A 22,448-nucleotide genomic window follows, 5' to 3' on the forward strand; every position below is an offset into this window, starting at 1 on the left:
ACCTGCATATACAGTACCTGATTCTGAATTTAGGACACCCCCCTGATTTCTATTACATCAGAAAACAGGCGGTGGGGAGCGGGGAACCTGGTTTTGGATGCATTTCCACTATGCGGCTGAGTGAAGGGGGTCCACAACTGAGGAAGGCATCGACAGCCCTGTGGCCAGAATTTTCCTCCTGGACTGTAGTCCAGGAATTGGGAAGGGGCGCTCTCTGCCTTAAAGTCAGGAAGCATAGAAAAACAGGAACCTCTCTGAGTCCATTTCTGTGTTGCCTTTCAGGATATATGAAATGGAACGATGCAGACTGTTCTTTGGAGATGGCCTACCTCTGCAAATACTCAGCCTAGCAAAGGCGGATGTTTGAGCAGCTTTTTGAGGAGGTGGATGACGCTGGGAATGATGGTGGGAAAATCTTTGGACAATGGGGCAAAGCATGCCCTTTGATGGAAGCCTTGTGCATGCTGATCTGCTCTATCTGTATGATGTCTCTGGGCCAGTTCTTCTTTTTCAGGGTCAAACCAATAAACTCTTTTGCAACTTCTCATGTTCCTTTCCCCCTCTGTCTGCCAAGGAGGGATCCTTCAGGCTGCAGCCTGCAATCACATGTCTAGTAAAAGTCTCTTCAAATAGGCTTTCTATAACAGTGTAGTCAACTATGCACAAGAAGCAGTTCATAGACATTAAGGCTATTCACATGAGCAGCTTAACCCAGGCTAGGGCAACCTAGCCTGGGTTGGACATCTCATATGCAGCACCAGGATCGTGGCTGACTCTGGCACTGCTGCCTCTCACAACCCTACTTTTGACCCCAGCTTTGAGCCAGGGTTAGGGGCGTAAGTGTTCCCTTAACCCTGGTGCACTTCAGAACATCTCAGAAGCAGCAAAACCCAATGGGCCATGGCCTTGTGGGGTTGGGGGTCGTTGGCACCCTATGTGCCACTCGCTCTGGGCCACCCTGGTGCCCCCCAAGTGGAGTTATGGGGCTGCTGAGATCCCCATTATTCCCTATGGGGGGAAAGCTTAAAGCTGCACAAACTTTAGAAATTGTTTAAAAACCACCCCTTTCACCAATTTGTTTGAAATCTGGATGGTAGCAGGCACCCATTGGGGCACTACCATCTGACCCACTCTTTTGTCCCCCAAACCCCTTTGCTGCCTCAAATCTGCCCCAAAGACATGCCAACTTCAGAAATTCTTTAAAAATCAGCCCTTTGCCCAATTCCTTTGAAATCTGGGTGGTAGCTTCCTTGTACCCATTGAGCACTACCACCCACCACAACCCGCTCTGGGCCACCCTGGTGCCCCCACATGGAGCTATAAGGCTTCTGGAAATCCCCATTATTATCTATTGGGAAAAGCTTAACAACACGTAAACTTCAAAAATTGTTTAAAAGTCATCCCTTTGCCCAATTTCTTTGAAATTTGGGTGGTAGCTTCCACCCATTGGGCAATACCACCCATCCCACTCATTTGGCCCTGGGACTCTTTTTTAAAAAATCCAAATCGATTTGGATTGGAGAATTTGGGTACAAATAGAATCTGGGGTGATTCGGTTGGGTCAGATTCAGACTCAAAACAAATTGGGGGTGTTTCCATTTGGGTACAAATCAAAATGAAAAAACCAATTCATGCACACCCCTAAACCCAGGCACCTTAGAGGAAAAAATGCAAATAGATCTGAAGCTCAAAGAGGTTCAGCCAGAGGTGCTGAGATTTTTGGATGGATTAAAGGAGACAGAGACAGAAGTCAGAGACACGCATGTATTTGGAAGTGAGTGTATTGGTTCCACAGCACAGAAAAGAGAAAGCATGACCCATAGCCACTCCATGGGGCTGGGGCACTGGAGTAATAGATGGAAGGAAGTGGGAATCCCCTGGAAGGAAGGATCCTCGGGTTGAGTAGTCCCATTGCCCCAGGTCGTGACCATGTCGAAGCCCTGATGACTGGCTGACTTCACAAAGGAAACCTGCACAGGTAGGGATGCTTCGCTTCACAAATGTCATCCCTCCATTTTGTGTAATCTAGAAGACAAGAACAGATCAATTAATATCACTTTGACTCCTATTGACCCAGCTGGAAGATATTCCCCTCAAGGGATGGGGCCACTTTGGGAAGAGCATCTGCATGATTGCATGCAGGAAGTTCCAGTTGCCCTCCATGGCAGCATCTCCAGTCAGGGCTGAGAGAGAGACTCCTGCCTGCAACCTTGGAGAAGCCACTGCCAGTCTGTGCAGACAATACTGAGCTAGATGGACCAATGGTCTGACTCGGTAGAAGGCTCCTTTGGGTGACTAGGACTCATTCATCACTTGTGTGTAGTGACACCCATCATCCCCTGCCCTGGAGCAGAGAAAAATCTCCAGGACGAGCCTTGTTTGAAGGACCTGCATCAACAGCAGGTTAGTCTAAAATGTTGGTGGTGCATAAGGTGGTGCTTAGGGCCAGGGTTCGGGAAGGGGGAAGTGAGTGGGGAGCACCTGGCTCAGTGGGGTGCTTTCCAGCCTAGCTGCTCATCATCAGCAAAATGCCTCTGTTTGGGCAAGTCCGTTTGCTCTGTTTGGGCAATTTGGGACATAAACAGCAGGGGGAGCAGTCTCGCAGCAACTGACAACCCGAAAAAACAACAACTTTTTTATGCCGGATATGCAACATCCTTGCTCTATATCGCAGTGATTACATTCGCAACAAGGCATTGGAAATGTGGACGGCACCCTGCTGTCCGTGAAGGGACTGTGGTGTCACGACACAGGAAGTGTGGAAGCCCACTTCCGAGATGCGTCCTGACCCCATTGTAGGGTCTAGTCTGGAACACGCCAGGGTGATTTAGATTGCCACGCCTGTTTTCACATGACAGTTTTTGACTGCCTCTTCTATCACATACCTGTATTTCTAAAGAGTGCATCTATGGATGATGCTTACACAGCCGACTGTGCCTGAAACCCAGAATGTTAATTTCTTCTAATAGCTGCCCACCCTGGATGAAATGGGAGCCATGGAAAGAGGGAGAAAATTGTCTTTGAGCTGAGTGGCTGAAGCAGTTGAAGGCATTTTCTTAAGGGGGGCAAATATCAAAGGAGGTTTCGAAAGTGGAAATTGGGGGGAGGCAAGGTTGGGTCATATCAAGAGAGATTTATCCCACAGATAAGTGAAGTCCAGTAATATGTGGGAAAAGGGACTCTTACAGGTCTGCTTACATATGTCTTGTTCTCTGAAACCTAAGAGAAGGATCAAACTATGAATGCAAAACACTCCAGAATGTCAGCTCCTGGACACATGTGGCAAAAACATCACCTCACCTTGATGTAGTAAGGCAGCACAATACTCCCTTTTATCACTGTTGTCGGGTTGCCCAGGTGCCCAAGAAAGAAAAAGGACGGCCGAGGAATCTGTCCACTTCCATCGTCTGTTCTGTAGACAAAGTGGGGAGAAGTATCAGAGACTTTGCTGAAGGAGGAAGAGGATCCCTTCCTCCCCTCTTCCTGTTATCCTGAGGACAGGACCTGCCCTCCAGTGCTCATAGTGGGGGAAAGTCCTTCCCAGGCTACAGAAGAAGAGCATCCTGAGTCTCTGGGCTAATTGGCAGGACTCCAGAATTGCCAAGCAAATTCAAAGAAAGATACAGCTGGTTACACGAATCTTATTGCTCTGTTCTGTGGCCGGAACAGAGGGGCCCCAGTTATTTTCTGGAGACGCTCTGCTTCCTGCCCTGTATCCATGGGAGGGGTCACCTATGAGTCACTGTGCAGATGACTCTGTGGTGATTCTCTGTGGGTGCTCAATAGCGCTGGATCCAGCTCCCCAGAAAGGACAGTTTGGCTGCCCTCCTTCTTATGTTGATGGGTTTTATTATTCTGCCCGGCCTTCCAGCTTCTGCTCAGCATCCTGGCTGGCACATATTTTTAAAGGAAGACACATTTTGATCTGAGCAAGCCTACAGGAAATAGATAAAGACACATTTGGGATGCACTGAGAACTTACTGCTGTTTGCCGTTTTCTTTTCCCCTTGTGCTGTGATGGTCAGGCGGAGTGCATAATGGGGCATGCGAGAAAAAGTTGGATAAACAGATAAGGGGTAAAAAGAAAATGCTGAATTAAAACTATAACACAAAAAAGCATTTGCCAGGTTAGTGTGAAAAATGGTCCTCTTCAGTTAGCAAAAATATATGTGACTGTCAGAGTGTGATCCAAGTCTCACTCATTGGATCAGAGGGATCCAGTGTTTCATCACTAAACTCTACCCTGCTCACATAATCCTATGCCATAGATAAGCACCGTCCAGTCTTTTGGACACTGTAAAACATCTGCATGAAGGTGTCAATGTCTAGCATTCCATGTTAGCCCAGGGGTGTATAATTTAACAAAGCAGGGGCCAGTGTCTCTGGGCCCGTGGGGGGGGGGCTCCAGCGGGGCAATAGTTTGCCCTTCTCTTGCCTCTCTGAAGAAGGCGCAGTGGTGGTGGTGGAGGGACAGGGCAGGGACCCGTCTTCACAGTCTTCTCCTAGGGCCCACTCTGACCTGGCCACACCCCTGCATTCACATGAGACAACATTCTACTGAATCTTTCTGACCTTTATCACCATGTATAAGGAACACCTCTTCCTTACTTGCTTATTGTACTAAACCACCTTGGATTGTTCAGTACACTTGGATTGTTTAGTCCTCTCTTTGAAGAGGAGATCTGGTTTGGTGGTAGCAAGCATGACTTGTCCCCTTAGCTAAGCAGGGTCTGCCCTGGTTGCATATGAATGGGAGACTTGATGTGCGAGCACTGCAAGATCTTCCCCTCAGGGGATGGAGCCGATCTGGGAAGAGCAGAAGGTCCCGAGTTCCCTCCCGGGCAGCATCTCCAAGATAGGGCTGGGAGACAAGATTCCTGCCTGCAACCTTGGAGAAGCCGTTGCCAGTCTGTGAAGACAACACTGAGCTAGATGGACATATGGTCTGACTCAGTATATGACAGCTTCCTTTGTTCCTATGTTCCTATTTCCAACCAGACAACAATAACAGCCACAAATCATGCTCTGAGAATGTTTTAGTCTGCCAGGAGGCTTTACAGACAGGGCTGCTACCCTGAATCTCCTCCTGAAGATAGTGAGTGCATTCACATACCAGCCAAACCGACCCCAAAGTCCATTCAAGATCCTTGGAAGCACTCTGCACACAAATCTGGCTTTGTCTTCCGATTTCTAGCTTATCTCGATGTATTTCTGGATTATTAAAATGCTGGTTTTAAGGGAGTTTTTCTGAAAATGCTGGAGCAAATAGAGAGGCACTGACAGAGAGTCATTGTGTTCCTATCCAAGGAGTGCTCTCTCGCTCTCTCTTTCTCTTTCTCTCCCCCCGGCCCCCTTGGCTAGAAGGAGGCATGCAATGCAAACTGTTTCCAAAAAAGCCCCCGAGAACAGAGGAGAGGGGTTGCTTCCCTCAGATGCCTCGAGTGTATTTCAAAGTGGCTTCACTCAACATCTACTTTGCAGCATGAAGCCATTTGTGAATAACTCCCAGGTGTTTGCTTGCTTGCTTGCTTTATTTATTTATTTGCAGGATTCTTCTTATTTTTCAGTGCTGGGGTTGGGATAATCTGTGGAGTGAAAGGGAGTGCCTCTGTGCTTGTGCAGAGGGCCTCCCCCCCCCCGCAGTGAATGACCAGAGGCATCTCCTCCATAGCGGAGATCTGCACTGGTACCTTAGGGCCATCTGTTTGGGATGTGCTGCTAGGCAAGCTGGCTCAGGGCCGTGGCCTCTTGGGCTGCTGCCAGAGGAGGCTCTCCTCAGCTGAATTGAGCCTTTGCCGTAAGTGTTGGAAGCAGATCTTGGGGGGAACGAGGTACCAGATGTGGGGGGAGGTTGCTGAGCAATGGGGTCCATCGCTTCCCTGGCACCAAATCCACTCACTTCCCAGGCTACTGTTTGGAAAAGGAGGACGGCTTCCCACCGGTTAGGCTTGCTCACCCAGTCAGAAAACATCCTCTGTCTGGAAGAGCCGTAAGGCATCCTAGCTCGAAGCAAATAAACGTTGCAGGCGGACCATCACAGCACGACAGCAAGGTGCTCCTGCTGTGCCACTTAAACAGCTGTACGTGTCCAGAGGGGTGGTTTGTGGCAACAGCACACCTGGGGAAACACCCACCCCCCCGCCACTGCACGGCTTAGCAGATCTTGGAAGAAGAGCTTCAGCAGTATTCATAGGACCCCACTGGATGTTGGGAATGTTTCAGCGTCTGGAGACCTTGGAGAGCAGCCTCGTGTTCACACATCAGAAGGCAGCAGGACAGAAAGGCTATTCCCACAATCAGCCGGAATTGGGCTTGGGGAGCCTAGCCTGATTTCGGCTGATCGTGGGAGCCACCAGACTCGCAGGTGAGCCTAGTTGCCTTCCGGCGGTTAACCCACCAAACAACCTCTCCCCTTAAACCGGGTTTGCGGAGTGAGTGCACCACAAACCTGGTTTTTAAAATTGTGAGTAGCCAGAGTGGCTCTGCGCCATGGCTACTCATGAGTAGGCCACCAGAGGGGAGGCGAAAAACCACCTCCCAGCTCCGGGGGTCTCTCCAGTATGCCCTGCGCGCTCATGCAGGGCATACTGGAGCTTCCGGGGGCCATGCGGCCCACGATCCTCCCAGCCCCCCCAGCTCAGTCATGGAGCCGGCAGTCATGTGGGCAGCTGATCTGGCCGCCCAGGGCTCCCGCCCTGCTCGTCTGTGGGGAGAGCAGGCTTAGCCCGCTCTCTCCGCTTACCTTCCCAAACCAGGTCTCACTGATCGCGAGACCCATCTCAGAGTGTCTGCCCCAGGGTTTCAGGGGCCCTTTGGTAAGCATCCCTAAGTAGGCCCCTGAACCTGTTAGGGGGTAGGCCTGCAAACCAAGAATTCCTTAACTCTTCCCTAACCTTCCTGGGATCTTTGCACATAGGAAGCTGCCTTCTGCTGGGTCAGACTCTTTGTCCATCTAGCTCAGTATTGGCTACACCAGAGATTCTCAACTTCGCGTCCCCAGATGTAATTGGACTCTCATAATCCCCAGCCCCAGTGGCCTTTGGTTGGGGATTATGGGAGTTGAAGTCTAACAGCGTCTGGGGACCAAATTTTGAGAATCCCTGGTCTACACTGACTGGCAGCAGCTCTCCAAGGTTTCGGGCAGAAGTATTTCCCAGCCATACCTGGAGATACTGCCAGGGATTGAACCTAGGACCTTCTGCATGCAAGTGGATGCTCTTCCACTCAGCTATGGTCTCATCCCCTAAGGGGAATATCTTATAGCAGACACAGGGCTCATTTGCAGTCACCCATCTAAATGCAAACAAGGGTAGACCCTGCTTAGCTAAGGGAACAATTCACATTTGATGCTGCAAGACCAGTTCTCCCCCTTGAAAATACTCAAACACTCCACCAGCTGGAGTAGACGGCTCAGAGCATTCAAGGTACAGAAGGCTGCAGCTGACCAAATGCAGAGGAGAATCTGCTCCAGCTGAAACTAATGCAGACATCCTTGCCACATGGAGTTTCCACTCTGGCCACAGGTTTTGAATCCAGCGTTTGAATATCCTCTGCTGCTAACTGAGCAGAGGCACCTTTTAAAGTGGTGATCCCCCCCCCTTTTTTTAAAGCAGGGGAGAGCAACTGGCCCTCTCCATCCCTAGCACAGCATCCTTCCAGTGGCCATTGCTGATGTCTATCTTAGGTTTCTTTTTTGGATTGTGAGCCCTTTGGGGTCAGAGCCCTTTGGGGTCAGAGAGCCATTTTATGTATGTATGTATATGTAAACTGCTTTGGGAACTTTTGTTATATGACAAATATATGAATATTAATTGTATTCATATTTGTATAATACGCATCTGGGATAAGAATTGTCTTTAACCTTCAAACGCAAAATGGGCGTGCTCTAGTCTGATCTGATCATCTAGCATATTTGCTGGAGAATTTCAGGCATCCAGATTCCCAGAGAAGAATGCCTTTCTCCCGTGTTGGAAGCCACGCAGCCTTGTTCTCCTCAACTGTCTTCAGGGCCGGGCTGCCAATGAATCTCTCCTTGCCTGATGGATTGGGACCAAGGCACCAACGCAAAGGGAGGCAGCGTGCCTGCACCTCTGGGAGCCACCCCAAAGAGGGGATGTTGGCCGGAGCAGCCCCACCCCCACAAGGCGGCCATACCTGGGCCCCCCTCTTCTGAGGCCTGCTAAAGGCAGAAGCACCCTGCGTGCCTCCGTTCCATTGGGTCAGCCCAGAGAGGGCAGCGGTCATTTGTGGCAGGGGTTCCTAGCCTGTGATATTCTAGATGTTACTCGACTACAACTCCCATCATCCCCAGCTACAATTTATGGGAGTTGTAGTTCAGCAACACTGGAAGGCACCACAAGTTGGGAACCCTTGCTCTATGGGAACAATTCAAATGGGGTCCTGTGCCACAAGGTGGGGTTGCAGGTGGATCCTGGGAAGATGGAGGTTCATGTGTCTGCTGCCCTTCTCCCCTCTCCTCCTCCACACGAGCTTTGCTCTTTCCCTCCCTCGGCTTCTTCTCCCTCCCCTTTTAGGCTGCAGTCTCCACAGTCCCTGAACGTTGAGAGGAAAGAGAAGCCAAGACTGCCCACACTCACCTTAGAAGCATGACCGGCGGGATCAAAGAGGCCAATCCAGACATAACCCACATTCCCATGGGTCGAGGAGATGTGTTTGGCTACCGTGTTCATTTCTTGCTGACTAAGGATAGAGGCAAGATGGCTGCTTGGGTTGATGGCCTGGCACTCTGTCTGGGAGGGACAAAGAACAAAGGGGTTTCACTGCAGAGAACACGGGGGGGCCTCTCATTCATGGTACTTCTTAACCCTCCCTCATCATTCGCTCTTCATACATCAGTTTTGCTTTCTTATATCACAAAACCATACTAATTTTACTCACATCAAAGTGAGTTTTTTGAAGCCTAAAATAATCATTCTTTCTATATAGAAGAGGCTACAGGGGGGATTCTTGGACTTATTGTATCTTTAACTTTGTTCCAGGAGTATAACTGAGCTTTTGTAAAAGGAAAATCATATTTCAAAAAACCTCCTTGAAGGAGTTTCCTTAAAGAACCCTGTTGTGCAGAATGAGTCCAAGACATGTGGGTGCCTGAGGTGAAGGACAAGAGTTCACTCCCTTCCCATCTGCAGGTGGGTGCTGAGCATTCTCAGGCCATGCCACGGAGACAGTGGTGGTGACAGTGGGGTCAGGGACACATGCCAGGGAGGGGAAGAGGGGAGAGAAGAGGACAAGGAAGGCAAAATGAACAGCATGCTTCAGTGGGGTGAGGAAGGGCAGCGTCAGCAGGTAACTGGGAGGCCACCACCTTCCATCTTGAAAGAATTTGGTTTTTATCTAGCTCTCCACACATGGGAGATAAAGGGTATTACTTGTACTTTGAATGGGGGCAATCTTGAAACAAGATGGTGGGTGGGTGGACAAACAAACAGACAAACAAAAACCAACCCTTGTTGGGGGCCTCTAGGAACCCTTTGTTGCTGTGAATTTGGTCTGTATCAGATTGTAAATGCAAGCATGACAAGACAAGCCTTGAGAAGACAAGGCTCAGACCGGGGAGGCAGCAAACATTTGATTTCTCTCCTAAAGAAGACAGCAAGGAAGCAAATGTATAAATAAATAAATCAACAAGAAAGCAAGGGGGAAAAGACAAGCTAAGTTTGTTAGGACTAGTCGTTTCTAGGGTTTGATTTCTGGCTGGCTAGAGGTTTGTGTTTTTGACCGGGCAGATTGTTTGGGTGAGGGATTAGCTCCAGGAGGGTCACACAGCTTGTGGGAAGGGAAGATTTCTGAAGTGACTCAGTTTGGAAGCAGCTCTTGTGAAGACAAGACTCAGACCAGAGGAGCTTTGCTCCCCAGAACATTGTGAACAGGAGTTTGCAAACAGATATCGAAGGAGTTTGGAGAGAAGGCTAGTGGAGGAGTGTGTGGGGGGAGGCACAGAAGTGGTCCCCGTTTATAACAAAGGAGACACTCAGCATGTGGAGATGGTGAGTGCTACACCACTTTTGTAATTTCCTTGAAAGACAGACAACTGCAGCTAAGACCCAGTTTTCAAGTAAACACGCTCTATATATTATAAACTGCCAATTAAACCAGTTATGAATGTAGAATTCCAGCAGGGGAGGGGGGTTCCCAGTGAATTGCATGAAGTGTTACATGTATGGCTATCTGCCTGAGGGGCAAAGGTTGTGGGTGTGTATTTGGTACATAGAGCTCCTGGCTCTAAAGGAACAAGCATGTCAAGGTGACTAACCTGGAGAAGCTCAGGAAGGCAGAGAGATATGTGGGTGAAACTCTAAGGGACAGAGGCATCCAAGGCTGACTGCAGAGGCATCCAAGGACAGGGAGGGGAGGAATGGGGGTGGAGTAGCACTGTATATTAAAGGAGAATGAAGGTCTCAAGGAAAGAGGACATCAGTCTGAGGAAGTGGGGCATGCTCCCTTAGAATGGATCCCTTCCTTGAGTGATGCACACATATCATCTCGCACAGAGGATACTCCTCCATGGGTTGGGGGTGTCCTAGCAGTGGGTGATTAGCTCATTAGGGGCATAGGGTTTGTGACCTATGTGTAGACTGCATGGTGACTTGCCTGCCTGTGCGAAGGTTGTGGATGTCACACAATATCTAAATAGGCTGTTAGGCAGTTCTGGGGAGGTCAGCTGTTGTGGTGCACATTGGCACCAATGATGTTGGGAAATGCAGTCAGGAGGTCCTGGAAGCCAAATTTAGGCTGCTAGGTAAAATATTGAATTCCAGGACCCCTAAGGTAGTGTTCTCTGAAGTGCTACCTGTTCCACGCACAGGGACATTGAGATAGGTGGATCTGAGAGGTCTCAATGCTTTGATGTGTCAGTGGTGCCGGGAGGAGGGGTTTCGATTTGTTAGGCACTGGGATACATTTTGGGGAAAGTGAAGCCTGTACAAAAGGGACAGGCTGCACTTGAACCAAGATGGAACCAGACTGCTGGTGCTTAAAATAAAAAGGTCACACAGCAACTTTTAAAATGACGCCTGGAGGATTGCTAACAGGAGCAGGGTGGTACCTGGTTCAGCAAGCAAACTCCCCTAAGGTGTGAGGGTGTAAATGTTTCAGATAAAGCAGGTGGGCAGAGTAGAACCAGGAGTAGAGCAGATGGAAACACATGACGGGGGTTAAAAAGGTCAAGTGACAGCAAGGGAGACGGCACACACCAACATTGGTCACTGGGTCATCTCGGAGAGACCACATTACTCCAAAGTGCTAGTTATAACTTATTAAGCCTTAAATGGCATAGAACCTGGGTATTTAAGAGAGTGTCTTCTTCGCTATGAGCCCCACCGCCCACTGAGGTCATCTGAGGAGATCCGTCTCCAGGAACTGCCAACTCGTTTGGTGGCTACACAGAGACGGGCCTTCTCGGTCGCTGCCCCGAGATTGGAGAATGCGCTCCCTGCTGAGATACGATCCTCCCCATCTCTGGCAATTTTTAAAAAACACCTGAAAACCCATCTTTTCACCCAAGCTTTCCCAGCTTTTAAAAACTGTCTGGTTTTAATTTTATGGCTGTTTTTAAATTGTTGCATTGTTTTAACTTTTATATGTATTCTAATTGTTTTTATTTTAACCGCCCAGAGACGAAAGTTTGGGCAGTATATAAGTTAAATAAATAAATACATACATACATCATGTAAGAGACTTGGCACATAGGTATTTATATACCAATGCCAGAAACTTCTGAGCTGGAGTGTTTGGTGGCTAATGAAAACATAGATATACCGGTAGTGGGCAGAACGGAAACCTGGTGGAACGGTGAGAACCAGGGGGACACTGTTACTCCTGGATAGAAACTCTACAGGAAGGACAGGGAGGGGAGGAATGGGGGTGGAGTAGCACTGTATATTAAAGGATAGAATCTAACAAGGTAGAAAACCTACAGGTACTAGAGTCCTCCATAGAGTCATTATGGGTGACAATACAAGGACTGAAAGGAAATGTATTACTATCGCCCTCCGGATCAAAATGCTGTGTGACCTGGAGTTGGAGAAGCAAATCAGAGAGGCATCAAAGAGAGACAGAATTGTAATAATGAGTGACTTCAATTACCCACACATCAATTGAGTAAATTCACATTCAAGTAATGGCAATGAAGCCACATTTCTAGACATGCTAAATGACTGTGTTGTAGAACAGTTGGTTGCAGAACCAACCAGAGAGAATATGACATTGGATTTAATCCTGAGTGGTTCCCAGGACCTGGTGGTGCAAGCTGTCAGAGTTGTAGAACCACTGGGGATTAGAGACCATTGTCACAGAAAGGAACATAAACTCTGGCAAAGGAAATGCAAGGAGACAATTAGGGACCGACTCGATGGCACACTTTACCTTTAGAGAGAGTGGACAGAGAGACTTTTTTCTCCCTCTCTCACAACACTAGAACCAGGGGTCATACCATGAAACTGAAGGCTGGGAATTTTATGACTGACAAATGGAAGTACTTTTTTACACATCACATAATTAATCTATGGAATTTTCTGCCACAGGATGTGGTGATGGCCACTAGCTTGGATGGCCTTAAAAGGGGCTTGGACAAATTCATGGAGGACAGGTCTATCAATGGCTACTAGTCTGGTGGGTATAGGCCACCTTCAGCCTCAGAGGCAAGATTCCTCTGTGTGCCAATTGCAGGGGAGCAACAGCAGGAGAGGGGGCATGCCCTCACCTCTTTCCTGTGGGCTTCTCAGAGGCATTTTGTGGGCTGCTGTGTGAAACAGGACGGTCCTTGGGCCTGATTCAGCAGGGCTGTTCTTATGTTCTTATGTATTACTATAAGGGGACACATCATGGTAACATGGACACACACAGAGACATGAGTCCGATTCAGACATTATGTTGTATGTGTGTACAGATGTTTGTACACATGTACCTGTGTTTGTGTGAATGACTGTACCTGTGTTCCTCATAAAAGTAAACCTGGATACAGGCCCTTCAAATGCATGATACAGATAGGAAGCATACTTCTGTACCTACATTCAACATTACATGTGAATGAATTTACTCATGTACAGAACTGTACCTGTGTGTAGTGTACACATGTTGTATGGGTGTTGAATGTATGTGCATTCAGGGCTATGGTGGTCTCATAAGCCCTCTGCCCTTTGCAAAGTAGGCTAAACATGGCTCCCATGCAGGAACTGATTTGGATTCCCTAGAAGTTTTTTCTGGGATCCCTGCCTTCTTATGGGAAGAGGCAGAAATGAGTATTTGATGTAGTTACAGGCAGTATATATACATGTTCAATAAATGAGGTGTCACCTGGGCTGGGCGCTTTCCAGATTAACCCCCACAACAGTGTCACAACATATCTACTAAGTGTGCTTCCATACTGCCTGTGTTGTGACTCCATGGTCCCTACACTGTTGGCAGGGTGTGGTTCACATTTCGGATGCCTTGTTTCGGATTTCATCGCCGAGATTTAGTGCTATAACATTGTGTGTCCATTGCAAAACAGTAGCTGCATTTTCCGTTAGATTCTGGGGGTCGTTTTCAATTTGATCCTGCCAAGGCTAAACATATTGCAACAGTTCTAGCGGGTAATCTGGAAAGCTCCTGATCCCTGAGGACGAGGCTTGGGGTTTTCTCACTCCCTGTTCTGGAGGGAATTGATGCCTAAAAAGGGAAGATATATAGTTGAGAAAGGCTGGCCTAATGTGTTGGGAAAGGATATGTGCACATTTTTACCCACTTTTCAGCTCCCCACATGATTGTTGGAATCATTGTTTTGAAGTGTGTAAGGTCTGATGGTGCACGTTACAAGGCACAAGGCTGTTCATAACGCAGCCCACCCCCTGGCTTGGCCCAGCCCTGCTCCTCCTTACCTCTGCATCATTCCAGCTCAATGCATTAGCAAATACTTGATAGCAATTGCGCTCGTAGGACATCCAGCCTTCAGGACACACTGTTACTGCTGCGTCTGCTAGAGAAGGGGGAAAGCGGCATCAGAGATGAAATGTTGGGTGGCTTGTGAATCAGGGCTGGGCCACAGCTGAACTGCGGGTGGGCTAAAACCTTCTTGTGGGGGTGGGATGTGGCACCTCGCGCAGGATGTGGGCTCTGCAGAAGCTGTGTTGTATTCGGAGGTAGAGGAGTCCGGGGAAAGGATTCTAGAAAGATGAGAAGTGATGGAAAGAGATCCCAGAAGCAAGGTGGAAATTCATGGAAATCAAGGGTTGACAGAGGAGCTGGCTGCAAAGGTGAGAAGCAAAGACCAGAGCAGGCAAAGGATGGGGGGAATTGGTGGGAGGGGGAATCTACCTAGTGTAAGGAGGCAAGAGAAGCAGAAAGAAAATGGTTCAGTTTCGACACTGAAGCAGTTGGGGCGAGGGCCAGGTTCTGCGCTCCAAGGTGCCATTGGCAGGGGTGGGGGGTTGGCATTGAGTGGCACCTTTTAAAGGCAATACAGCAGGTCCATACCTGCTTTCTGCCACTCCATGCAGCTTCCTGCTTCGGTGGCGTTCCCACCAGCAGCCCATGTGCGGCACCAGTATGGTGCCAGCATGCACATGGGGGCTCCTCACATGCACACATTCCATTATTGATTGATTGATTGATTGTTAAATAAATGGTGTTGCTGACCATGAAAATGGCATCTGCGGATGGAGGCCATGTGTGTGCCACTGCTCTGCCACCACAGCACTGCACACCAGCTGTTGGAGGGAGTGCTGCAGCAGCAGGTAAGGGCCTGCAGTATTCCCTTTAAAAGGCAGTGTTCACCTCTCCCCCGGCTCTGGGGGTGCCTCGATGCGCCACACCAGGTTGGCCTTCACCCAAGCCAATTCGATACCAAACTTGGGTGCAAATTTCACTTTGTGCACAACCTTGTCCTCTATGTAACACACTAGAAAAACTCATAGGAACATTGGAAGCTGCCTTATACCGAGTCAGACCATTGGTCCATCTAGCTCAGTATTGTCTACACAGACGGCAGCAGCTTCTCCAAAATTGCAGGCAGGAGTCTCTCTCAGCCCTATCTTGGAGATGCTGCCAGGGAGGGAACTTGAAACCTTCTGCTCTTCCCAGAGCGGCTTCATCCCCTGAGGGGAATATATCTTCCAGTGCTCACACTTATAATCTCCCATTCAAATGCAACCAGGGAGGACCCTGCTTAGCCAAGGGGACAAGTCATGCTTGCTACCACAGGAGTAAATCAAATTTGTCCTATAGATGTTGGAAGGGCCAACAACAAGATCATTCATGTAGCATTATGGTAACTAAGAAACCAAACTGCAAAGTAGAAAGTTTCTTGTTTGTATACTGCCTTTGCCATGAACATACATTGTGGCCTTAAGCAAGTTGCTCCCTCTCAGTCTCAAACTGCAATATGGGGAAAACAATATGACTGGTAGCTCATGAGGTTATTGTGAGGATTGCATCAAAATAATGCATGTGACACAGTTTGCACACTGATAAAGCACTATACAAATGTTAGGGGTTATTTTTAATGGGGTATCCTCATTTCTGGTTTTGGAATTGCAAAAATATATTGCTCTCATGTAAGTAATGCTATACTGAAGAAAACACATCAGAAACTGAAATGTGAACCTATTACTTCATGGACAAATGTTCTAGACTGGGAATCACAGAAAGAGGAATTTAGAGTTGGAAGTCTTCTGGTCCAGAATAGCAGCATTTCTGCCCTATGGCCATCCAGCCTCTATTTGAAAACCTCTAGAAAAAGACCAGATTAGAATTGTAGAGTTTTTCCTGCCCTCTTCCAAGTGTGGTTTTACTCGGCTTCCACACACTACAGCACGCACATTGTCTTTCCCTTTCCAGTGCAAAGTCACACTTTGTCCATATATTTGTCCATATACAGAGCAGGCTCCAGCACGGTTTTAGGAGAGACATTTGTTGCTCCTTCTTTCCATGAAGAAATTATTACTGCTTTTATGGCAAATGGTGGTTCTTCATGGAAATCAAGGGCTGGCCAGCAGGTGGCGCTCATAGAGTTGTGCTGGACCCTGCTGTGCATAAGGGCAGACTGAGGATGACTTTGCAATGGAAAGGACAACAGGAGCCTGCTGAAGTGTGTGGAAGCCAAGGAAAATTGTGCTGGGAACAGTCCAGGAACAGGACTTCTTAATGTCATCTGGAAGATAAAAAGGCCACATTAGCGTGGCTTGGAATTAGGTAACTGACTGAAACGGGAACCTTATTGGGATGAGGTGCCTTCTTGTGCCTTCTCTGCAGCTCCTTGTTGCTGCAGCAATAGTGGTCACTTATTTGTCCTGCCAAAGAATGTCACTGTCAGTTGATTACTTGCTTCATAACAAATCTCTTTAATGTTGCCTGGAAAAGCCCTATGATATCCCCAGGAAAGGAACTGGCATTTCCCTTCACCAGATTCAGGGGGACGATATAGAGTCACAATTATGTATGAACAGACACACAGAGGCAATGCGGAGGCAGCAGGAGCACCTCCTGCTCTTTGGAGCTCAGGACTGAGAACGTTGCTCAGAGATGGCATTCCTCAGGTTCTTGTCTGCCAAGCTTATGATGTATGGGATTTAGGGGGAAAAATGAAACAGAACCAGACCTGGAGTATGTCCATGCACTTGTGCCAAGGCACAGCAGCAGCACAGAAGCCATTAGGTTGTTTTGGGGAAAAGTAGAAAACATTTTCAGAGAACTGATTTATTCAGATGTAAGCAGCACTGAGTTCAGTGGGATTTGCTGAGTTGGTGCAGGCAGGCCATTGCCCTGGGCCCCACATGACAGGGGGCGGGGGGACAGATGAATAGAGGCAAAATCTTCTTATGCTTCTGTCTTTAAAACGATCGCTTCTATTTCCTGTGGCTGTTCCGCAAAAAGGTAATTCCAGGACTAGGAGTGATTTCAGTATTTTGGAAAGCCCGACCCTCACCCCCACCCCCCGCTAAATAGGCTTTCAGCCTCCAGGTCTCCTTGTGCATTAAAAAAAGATCCTGTACTGAAGTGAAAAGTTATCTTGGCTTCTCACAACCCATGGAGGGCCCAGTTGAGACTTACCTTGCAGGAAGCAGCTGAAGACCAGGAGGCCAAAAAGGGGGGAATAGAAGGGAGAGATTGGCCCCATTCTTCTGCACCTGGGGAGAAAGGAGAAAGGACTGTTGGAAGGGCAGTTAAACCCAGAGAAGTTGTGTACTAGTAAGTGTGTAAATTTATTGTTGTAACCACTGTTCAAAACATAACATAACATAACATAACATAACATAACATAACATAACAGGAAAGGTGGAAGCAAGCATGACTTATCCCTTAGCTAAGCAGGGTCCGCCCTGGTTGCATATGAATGGGAGACTTGATGTGTGAGCACTGGAAGGGATTCCCCTCCGCAGGGGATGGAGCCACTCTGGAAAAAGCAGAAGGTTCCAAGTCCCTTCCCTGGCAGCATCTCCAAGATAGGGTTGAGAGAAATCCCTGCCTGCAACCTCGGAGAAGCCGCTGCCAGTCTGTGAAGACAATACTGAGCAAGATGGACCAATGGTCTGACTCAGTCTATGGCAGCTTCCTATGTTCCTATGTATAACGTAACGTTACATCATGTCATGTCATGTCAGGTCAGGTCAGGTCACGTCACATCACATCACATCACAACACATAACACATTTCTGTTTTTTAATTGTAAACCGCCCTGAGCCAGCTTGGAAGGGCGGTATAAAAATCAAATAAATAAATACATAAATAATAAATAACATATAATACATAACATGTTGTTCTAGTAAGAACTAATCTGCCTACTTTACTTTCACTATCCCTACAACTGAACTAAATTTCGTCCAAATCAGTTAGGCCATTCACAAATTAGCCCCCTTGTGCCTCAAATGTCCATGCATCTGCCATCTTGAATTGGGGTAGATGACATCACCACAAACTATGCGTTTGAGATCTCCCTATGTGTCCCTACAACAGTACCACATTTGGTCCCAATCGGTTCTCACTTGCACCTCATATGTTTGTGTACCAACCATCTTGAATCAGGGTGGATGGCCTCATTACAATGCTCTTGAGCCCTCCTTATGTGTTCCTATACCTGTAGCAAATTTGGTTCTGCTCAGTTAGGCAGTTCACAACTTAGCCCAATTGCATCTCAAATGTTCATGTTTCTGCCATCTTTGTTCGGGGTAGATGACATCATCACAAACTATGCCGTTGAGGTGTCCCTGTGTGTCACTCACCACAACTGTACCAAATTTGGTTCAAATCAGTTAAGTAGTCCACAAGTTAGCCCACTTGTGCATCAAAGGTTTACGCACCCGCCATCTTGAATTGGGGTGGATTACATCATCACAAACTATGCCCTTGAGGTGTTCCTATGTGTCCCTACAACTGCACCCAATTTGGTTCATATTGGTCCAGGCATTGTGAAGTTGATAGTAGGGGACAGACACACGGACACACACATGGACTCCCGGATAATTTCATAAGCCTACTGGAAAGTAGGCTAAAAAAGAAAAGAAAAAACCTCTTAATAAAATACAATTAATGATAATGACCTAAAATTCCTATCTGGAGTTACATCAATAAATATAGTTTATACAGTAAGACTAGACCTGAAACTACAATTTAGAAAAAGGTTTAGTAAATATAAATTTCTTCCTAAGTTTAAAAGACAATAATGCAAAAGTAGCAACTTGGTAGCTAACATAGGGAATCACATCTGCAAAGCGGTAGTTTAAAAATTCCACATTGTGTAATGAGAACAAAATAACAGCCCTGCTGGATCAGGCTTTTATACTATGTACCCGCTACCCCCCAAGAGATCTCTCTCTTGCTGTTGCTCTCCTGCAACTGGTCTTTAGAGGCATTGTGCCTCTGAGGCTGGAGGTGGCCTATAGCCACCAGACTAGTGGCCACTGATGGACCTGTCCTCCATGAATTTGTCCAAGCCCCTTTTAAAGGCATCCAAGCTAGTAGCCATCACCACATCCTGTGGCAGAAAACGCCCTGGAAAGCACCCTGTTGCTGAAATAGATTAATTATGTGCTGTGTGAAAAAGTGCTTTCTCTTATTGGCCCTAAATTCCCAGGCCTTCTGTTTCATGGGGTGACCCCTGGTTCTAGTGTTATGAATGAGAGAGGGAGAAAAATGTCTCTCTGTCCACTCTCTCTCCTCTGGGCATGATGTTATACAGCTCAATCATGTCTCCCTGTAGTCTCCTCTTTTCCAAACTAAAAAGCCCCAGATGCTGCTGCCTGGCCTCGTTAGGAAGTTGCTCCAGGCATAGGTGGATTACTGCACAGGCAATGGAGGCAATTGTCTATGGTGGCAAATCCGGGGGCAGCAGCAAATCTTGGGGTGGGGAAAGCTGAATCTTAATTTTCTTCTAAAAAACTGCTGCTGTGTGGCAGCCGCGGCAGCGGGCGGTGCCGAGAGCTCCTAGTGGGCCCGTCTGGTTCAGGGCGCTGCCTGCCTGGATGACAGCAGAGTCGGCAGCACCGGTTGGGCCAGTATTACACTCCCCCCTCTGGCTTTAGTTCTTTGCATTTCCCTCCAGCTGCAGTACATGAAGCCAGCAGCCACCTCTCACCCCACCCTCTGTCCCTCGTGGCACTCCTTGAATCAAAGAGTACTGTAGAGATAACTACCTACACCCAGCCCATCCCCTGGAGAGGGCGCTCAGACAGGGTGGCAAGGGGGAAGCCCCACCCCATTTTCTTTCTAAAAGCTGCCACAGTGCCGGGATGGGGGGCAGCAAAGGCCACACAGTGGTGGCTGTGGGGATCAGGGGACGAGGGGAAGTCCCCCCCCTTTACATTCAAACACAGCTGCCTATACGGCGGAATGGGGTGGTGGCAGCTGCATCCGGGAGGGTTGTGGTGTGAGTGTGGGAGTTCCCCCATTTACCTTATAGCAGCGTCCACTGCTGCTGCCGGGGGTGGGGGGGAAGGGAGAGCTCCTTCTAGCTCCCCACCTCCCTCCCAAATGAGTGCCCCCCCCGTTGCAGCTCGGTTTGGACCTTTCACCTCACATGGAGAAGGGTCCCAAATGGGCTGCGATGGGGGCATGGACTCATTGGGGAGGGAGGAGGGGAACTGGAAGGAGCTCTCCCTTGCCGCTCCTCCACGCAGCGGCCACTGCTTTAACGTAAATGGGGGGACTCCCCCCCCCACACACACACCACAGCCTTCGCCGTTGCTGCCCCATTCCACTGCAAAGGCAGTGGTGTTTTGATGTAAAAGGGGGGACTTTTACAGGCCCCAGGCCCCTGGTCATCTTGGTTGCCCTCTTCTGCAACTTTTCCACTTCAAGAATGTCCTTCTTAAAATACAGTGATCAGAACTGCATGCAGTATTCCCAATGTGGCCGCACCATAGGTTTGTAAAAGGGCATTATCATAGCTGCATTTTTATTTTCAGTCCCCTTCCTAATTATCCTTAGCATGGAACTGGCCTTTTTCACATCTGTCGCACACTGAGTCAACACTTCCAATGAACTGTCTACCAGATTGTCCCTCCTGGTCAGTCACTGACTGCTCAGACCCCATCAATGTATATGTGAAGTGGGGGGAGAAGTGGCCCCAAAATGCATCACTTTACACTTGCTTACATTGAACTGCATTTGCCATTTTGTCACCCACTCCCCCAGTTTGGAGAGATCCTTTTGTAGTTTCTCACAGTCTGCTTTGGATTGCACTACCTGAAATTGTTTAGTATTGTCTGCAAATTTGGGCACTTTGCCGCTTACCCTAACTTCTACATCATCCTTCTACATCATCTATGAACAAGTTAAAGAGCACTGGTCCCAGTACAGATCCCTGGGGGAACCCACTTCTTCCTTCCCTCCATTTAGAGAACTGTCCATTTATTCCTACCCTCTGTTTCCTGTCCTTCAAGCAGTTACCGATCCACACATGAACCTGTCCCCTTATTCCACGATTACTAAGTTTACGCAAGAGCCTTTGGTGTGGAACTTTGTCAAAAGCTTGTTGGAAGTCCAAGTACACAATGCCAACTGGATCACCTTTGGTCAGAAGCAGCAGCATCATGTCTCTGACAGAGATACATCTCAAAGGGCTAGATGAGTCAGTGGCTTTTATACTATGCACCCCCTACCCCCATTCGACCATATGCATGAACACACTGCTGGAGTAACTCTGTGGCTTCTAAAAATAGTGTCCATGCAGAAGTGACACGCTCCCATTATTTCTAATGTGAGAGAGATGTTTCCATGCTGATGCTATATTTAACAGCCACAGAGCTGCTTCAGGGGATTTAAGATGGACAGAGGCAGTGTGGGCAGCACCCCAATGCTAGAACAGTGGGCCCTGCGCAGTATGGAAGCCTCAGAGGCCACAGTGTGAAGGCTACTCACTTGACCGTCTGTCTGTCTCTGCTTGGCTTGCCTGGCCTGACGCGAAGGCCACGTTCATTCCTTCTGTGTAGGACACTCGTCCTCCTGGGACATTTATTTATAGACGCGCTGAAAGGGAGTGACATGTGTCTCTCTTGCAGAGATCAAACGTGAACTCTGTGGCTCCGTGGGAAAGTACACGCAGGTGCCAGAAGGAATGGAAAATATGGAGGGGTGGGTGGAGTGTGTATAAACGGGGTTGTATCCTAAGAAAGTTAGGCATGACCCAGCACCATGGGAATTCCTAAGCCCAGTTAGTTGCAGCTCATTCAGCCTGATTCCTGTCAGTGGGACTTATTCATGACTAGCCTTCTTAGGCGAGAACTCCACAGGCTCGCTCACATGATGGTGAACAGGGTAGGAAATGCAATCTTCCCAAGTTTGAGAGCTGTGCATGTGCCTGTTTTCTGTTTGTGTGCGAAGGAGAAACCAGGTAGGAGGATCCAGCCGGGATCATCAGCTAGCCTCCCGCTGGGTCAAAGGGCTTTCCCTCCTATCTCATCCATCAACTGGGTATAGTTGCTGGGTAGGATGGAACCCTCCTATCCTGCGGGTGGGTAGCTGATCATCACTGCTGGAGCCTCCCACCTCGTCTCCCCCTCAGTCATGAGCAGAAAACTGAGTGCACAGAGCTCCTGAATCAGGGTAGGACGCTCCTCCTACCCTCTTTATCATAATGCGAATGAACCTACTATATTTTACACCCTGGCAATGTATTCCATCCTGATTGTATTTCTGGAATAGTTCCAGATCTAGGCTTCCATTGGAAATCTTACCAGTGCTGAGTGAAATGGTCCTATCATTTTCTAAATCCCCAAAGATGCTTTTGGATTCCATGAACCCAGAACTACATTGGCTGTGTGTACTATGGCATCAGGTTGATAAACATTGTTACCCATGGTCCCTGAAAACATTCACAGTTAACCCCAATCCTGTGCTTAAAATATCTCCAATCTCGAGCTAATTGTTCAGAACTTTTACTCTATAAGGACATTTCTCCATGTTCCAGTGGGCAGAACCAGCTTTTGATTAGAACACAAACTTCCTGAAGTAAATTA

The 22,448-nt window shown here is 48.1% G+C and overlaps 2 protein-coding genes across 5 annotated transcripts in view; one reads left to right on the top strand and one right to left on the bottom strand.

The window, feature by feature from the left end:
* Positions 1 to 544, top strand: part of LOC128325989 (C-type lectin mannose-binding isoform-like) — a 33,643-nt gene extending 33,099 nt beyond the window's left edge. For all 4 annotated transcript variants that reach the window (XM_053252002.1, XM_053252004.1, XM_053252001.1 and 1 more), the window contains exon 6: positions 283 to 544. In XM_053252002.1, the coding sequence (XP_053107977.1) occupies positions 283 to 350 (68 nt within the window). In that variant the 3' untranslated portion in view covers positions 351 to 544. The remainder of the gene's footprint in view (positions 1 to 282) is intronic.
* Positions 545 to 1,791: 1,247 nt separating this feature from the next.
* Positions 1,792 to 21,397, bottom strand: LOC128325840 (C-type lectin BpLec-like). The gene is made up of 7 exons (XM_053251677.1): positions 21,352 to 21,397; positions 17,047 to 17,123; positions 13,878 to 13,975; positions 8,598 to 8,750; positions 3,983 to 4,012; positions 3,301 to 3,412; positions 1,792 to 2,025 (listed from the first exon to the last, which is right to left on the bottom strand). The coding sequence occupies exons 2-7, from the start codon at positions 17,111 to 17,113 to the stop codon at positions 1,958 to 1,960; spliced, it is 528 nt and encodes a 175-aa protein (XP_053107652.1). The 5' UTR covers positions 17,114 to 17,123; positions 21,352 to 21,397; the 3' UTR covers positions 1,792 to 1,957.
* Between the last annotated feature and the right edge of the window lie 1,051 nt (positions 21,398 to 22,448).

This window comes from Hemicordylus capensis, chromosome 5 (assembly GCF_027244095.1).
Source record: "Hemicordylus capensis ecotype Gifberg chromosome 5, rHemCap1.1.pri, whole genome shotgun sequence".
In the NCBI taxonomy this organism is placed as follows: domain Eukaryota; kingdom Metazoa; phylum Chordata; class Lepidosauria; order Squamata; family Cordylidae; genus Hemicordylus; species Hemicordylus capensis.

Bases quoted from the DNA above. Each gene is read 5' to 3' on its own strand.
- LOC128325840 (XM_053251677.1), bottom strand. From the start codon at position 17,113: ATGGGGCCAATCTCTCCCTTCTATTCCCCCCTTTTTGGCCTCCTGGTC. The intron at 8,751-13,877 runs GTAAGGAGGAGC...TGTCCCTCCCAG, and splicing joins TGAGCTGGAATGATGCAGAG to ACAGAGTGCCAGGCCATCAA. The intron at 4,013-8,597 runs GTGAGTGTGGGC...TGACCATCACAG, and splicing joins CCGCCGGTCATGCTTCTAAG to CACAAGGGGAAAAGAAAACG.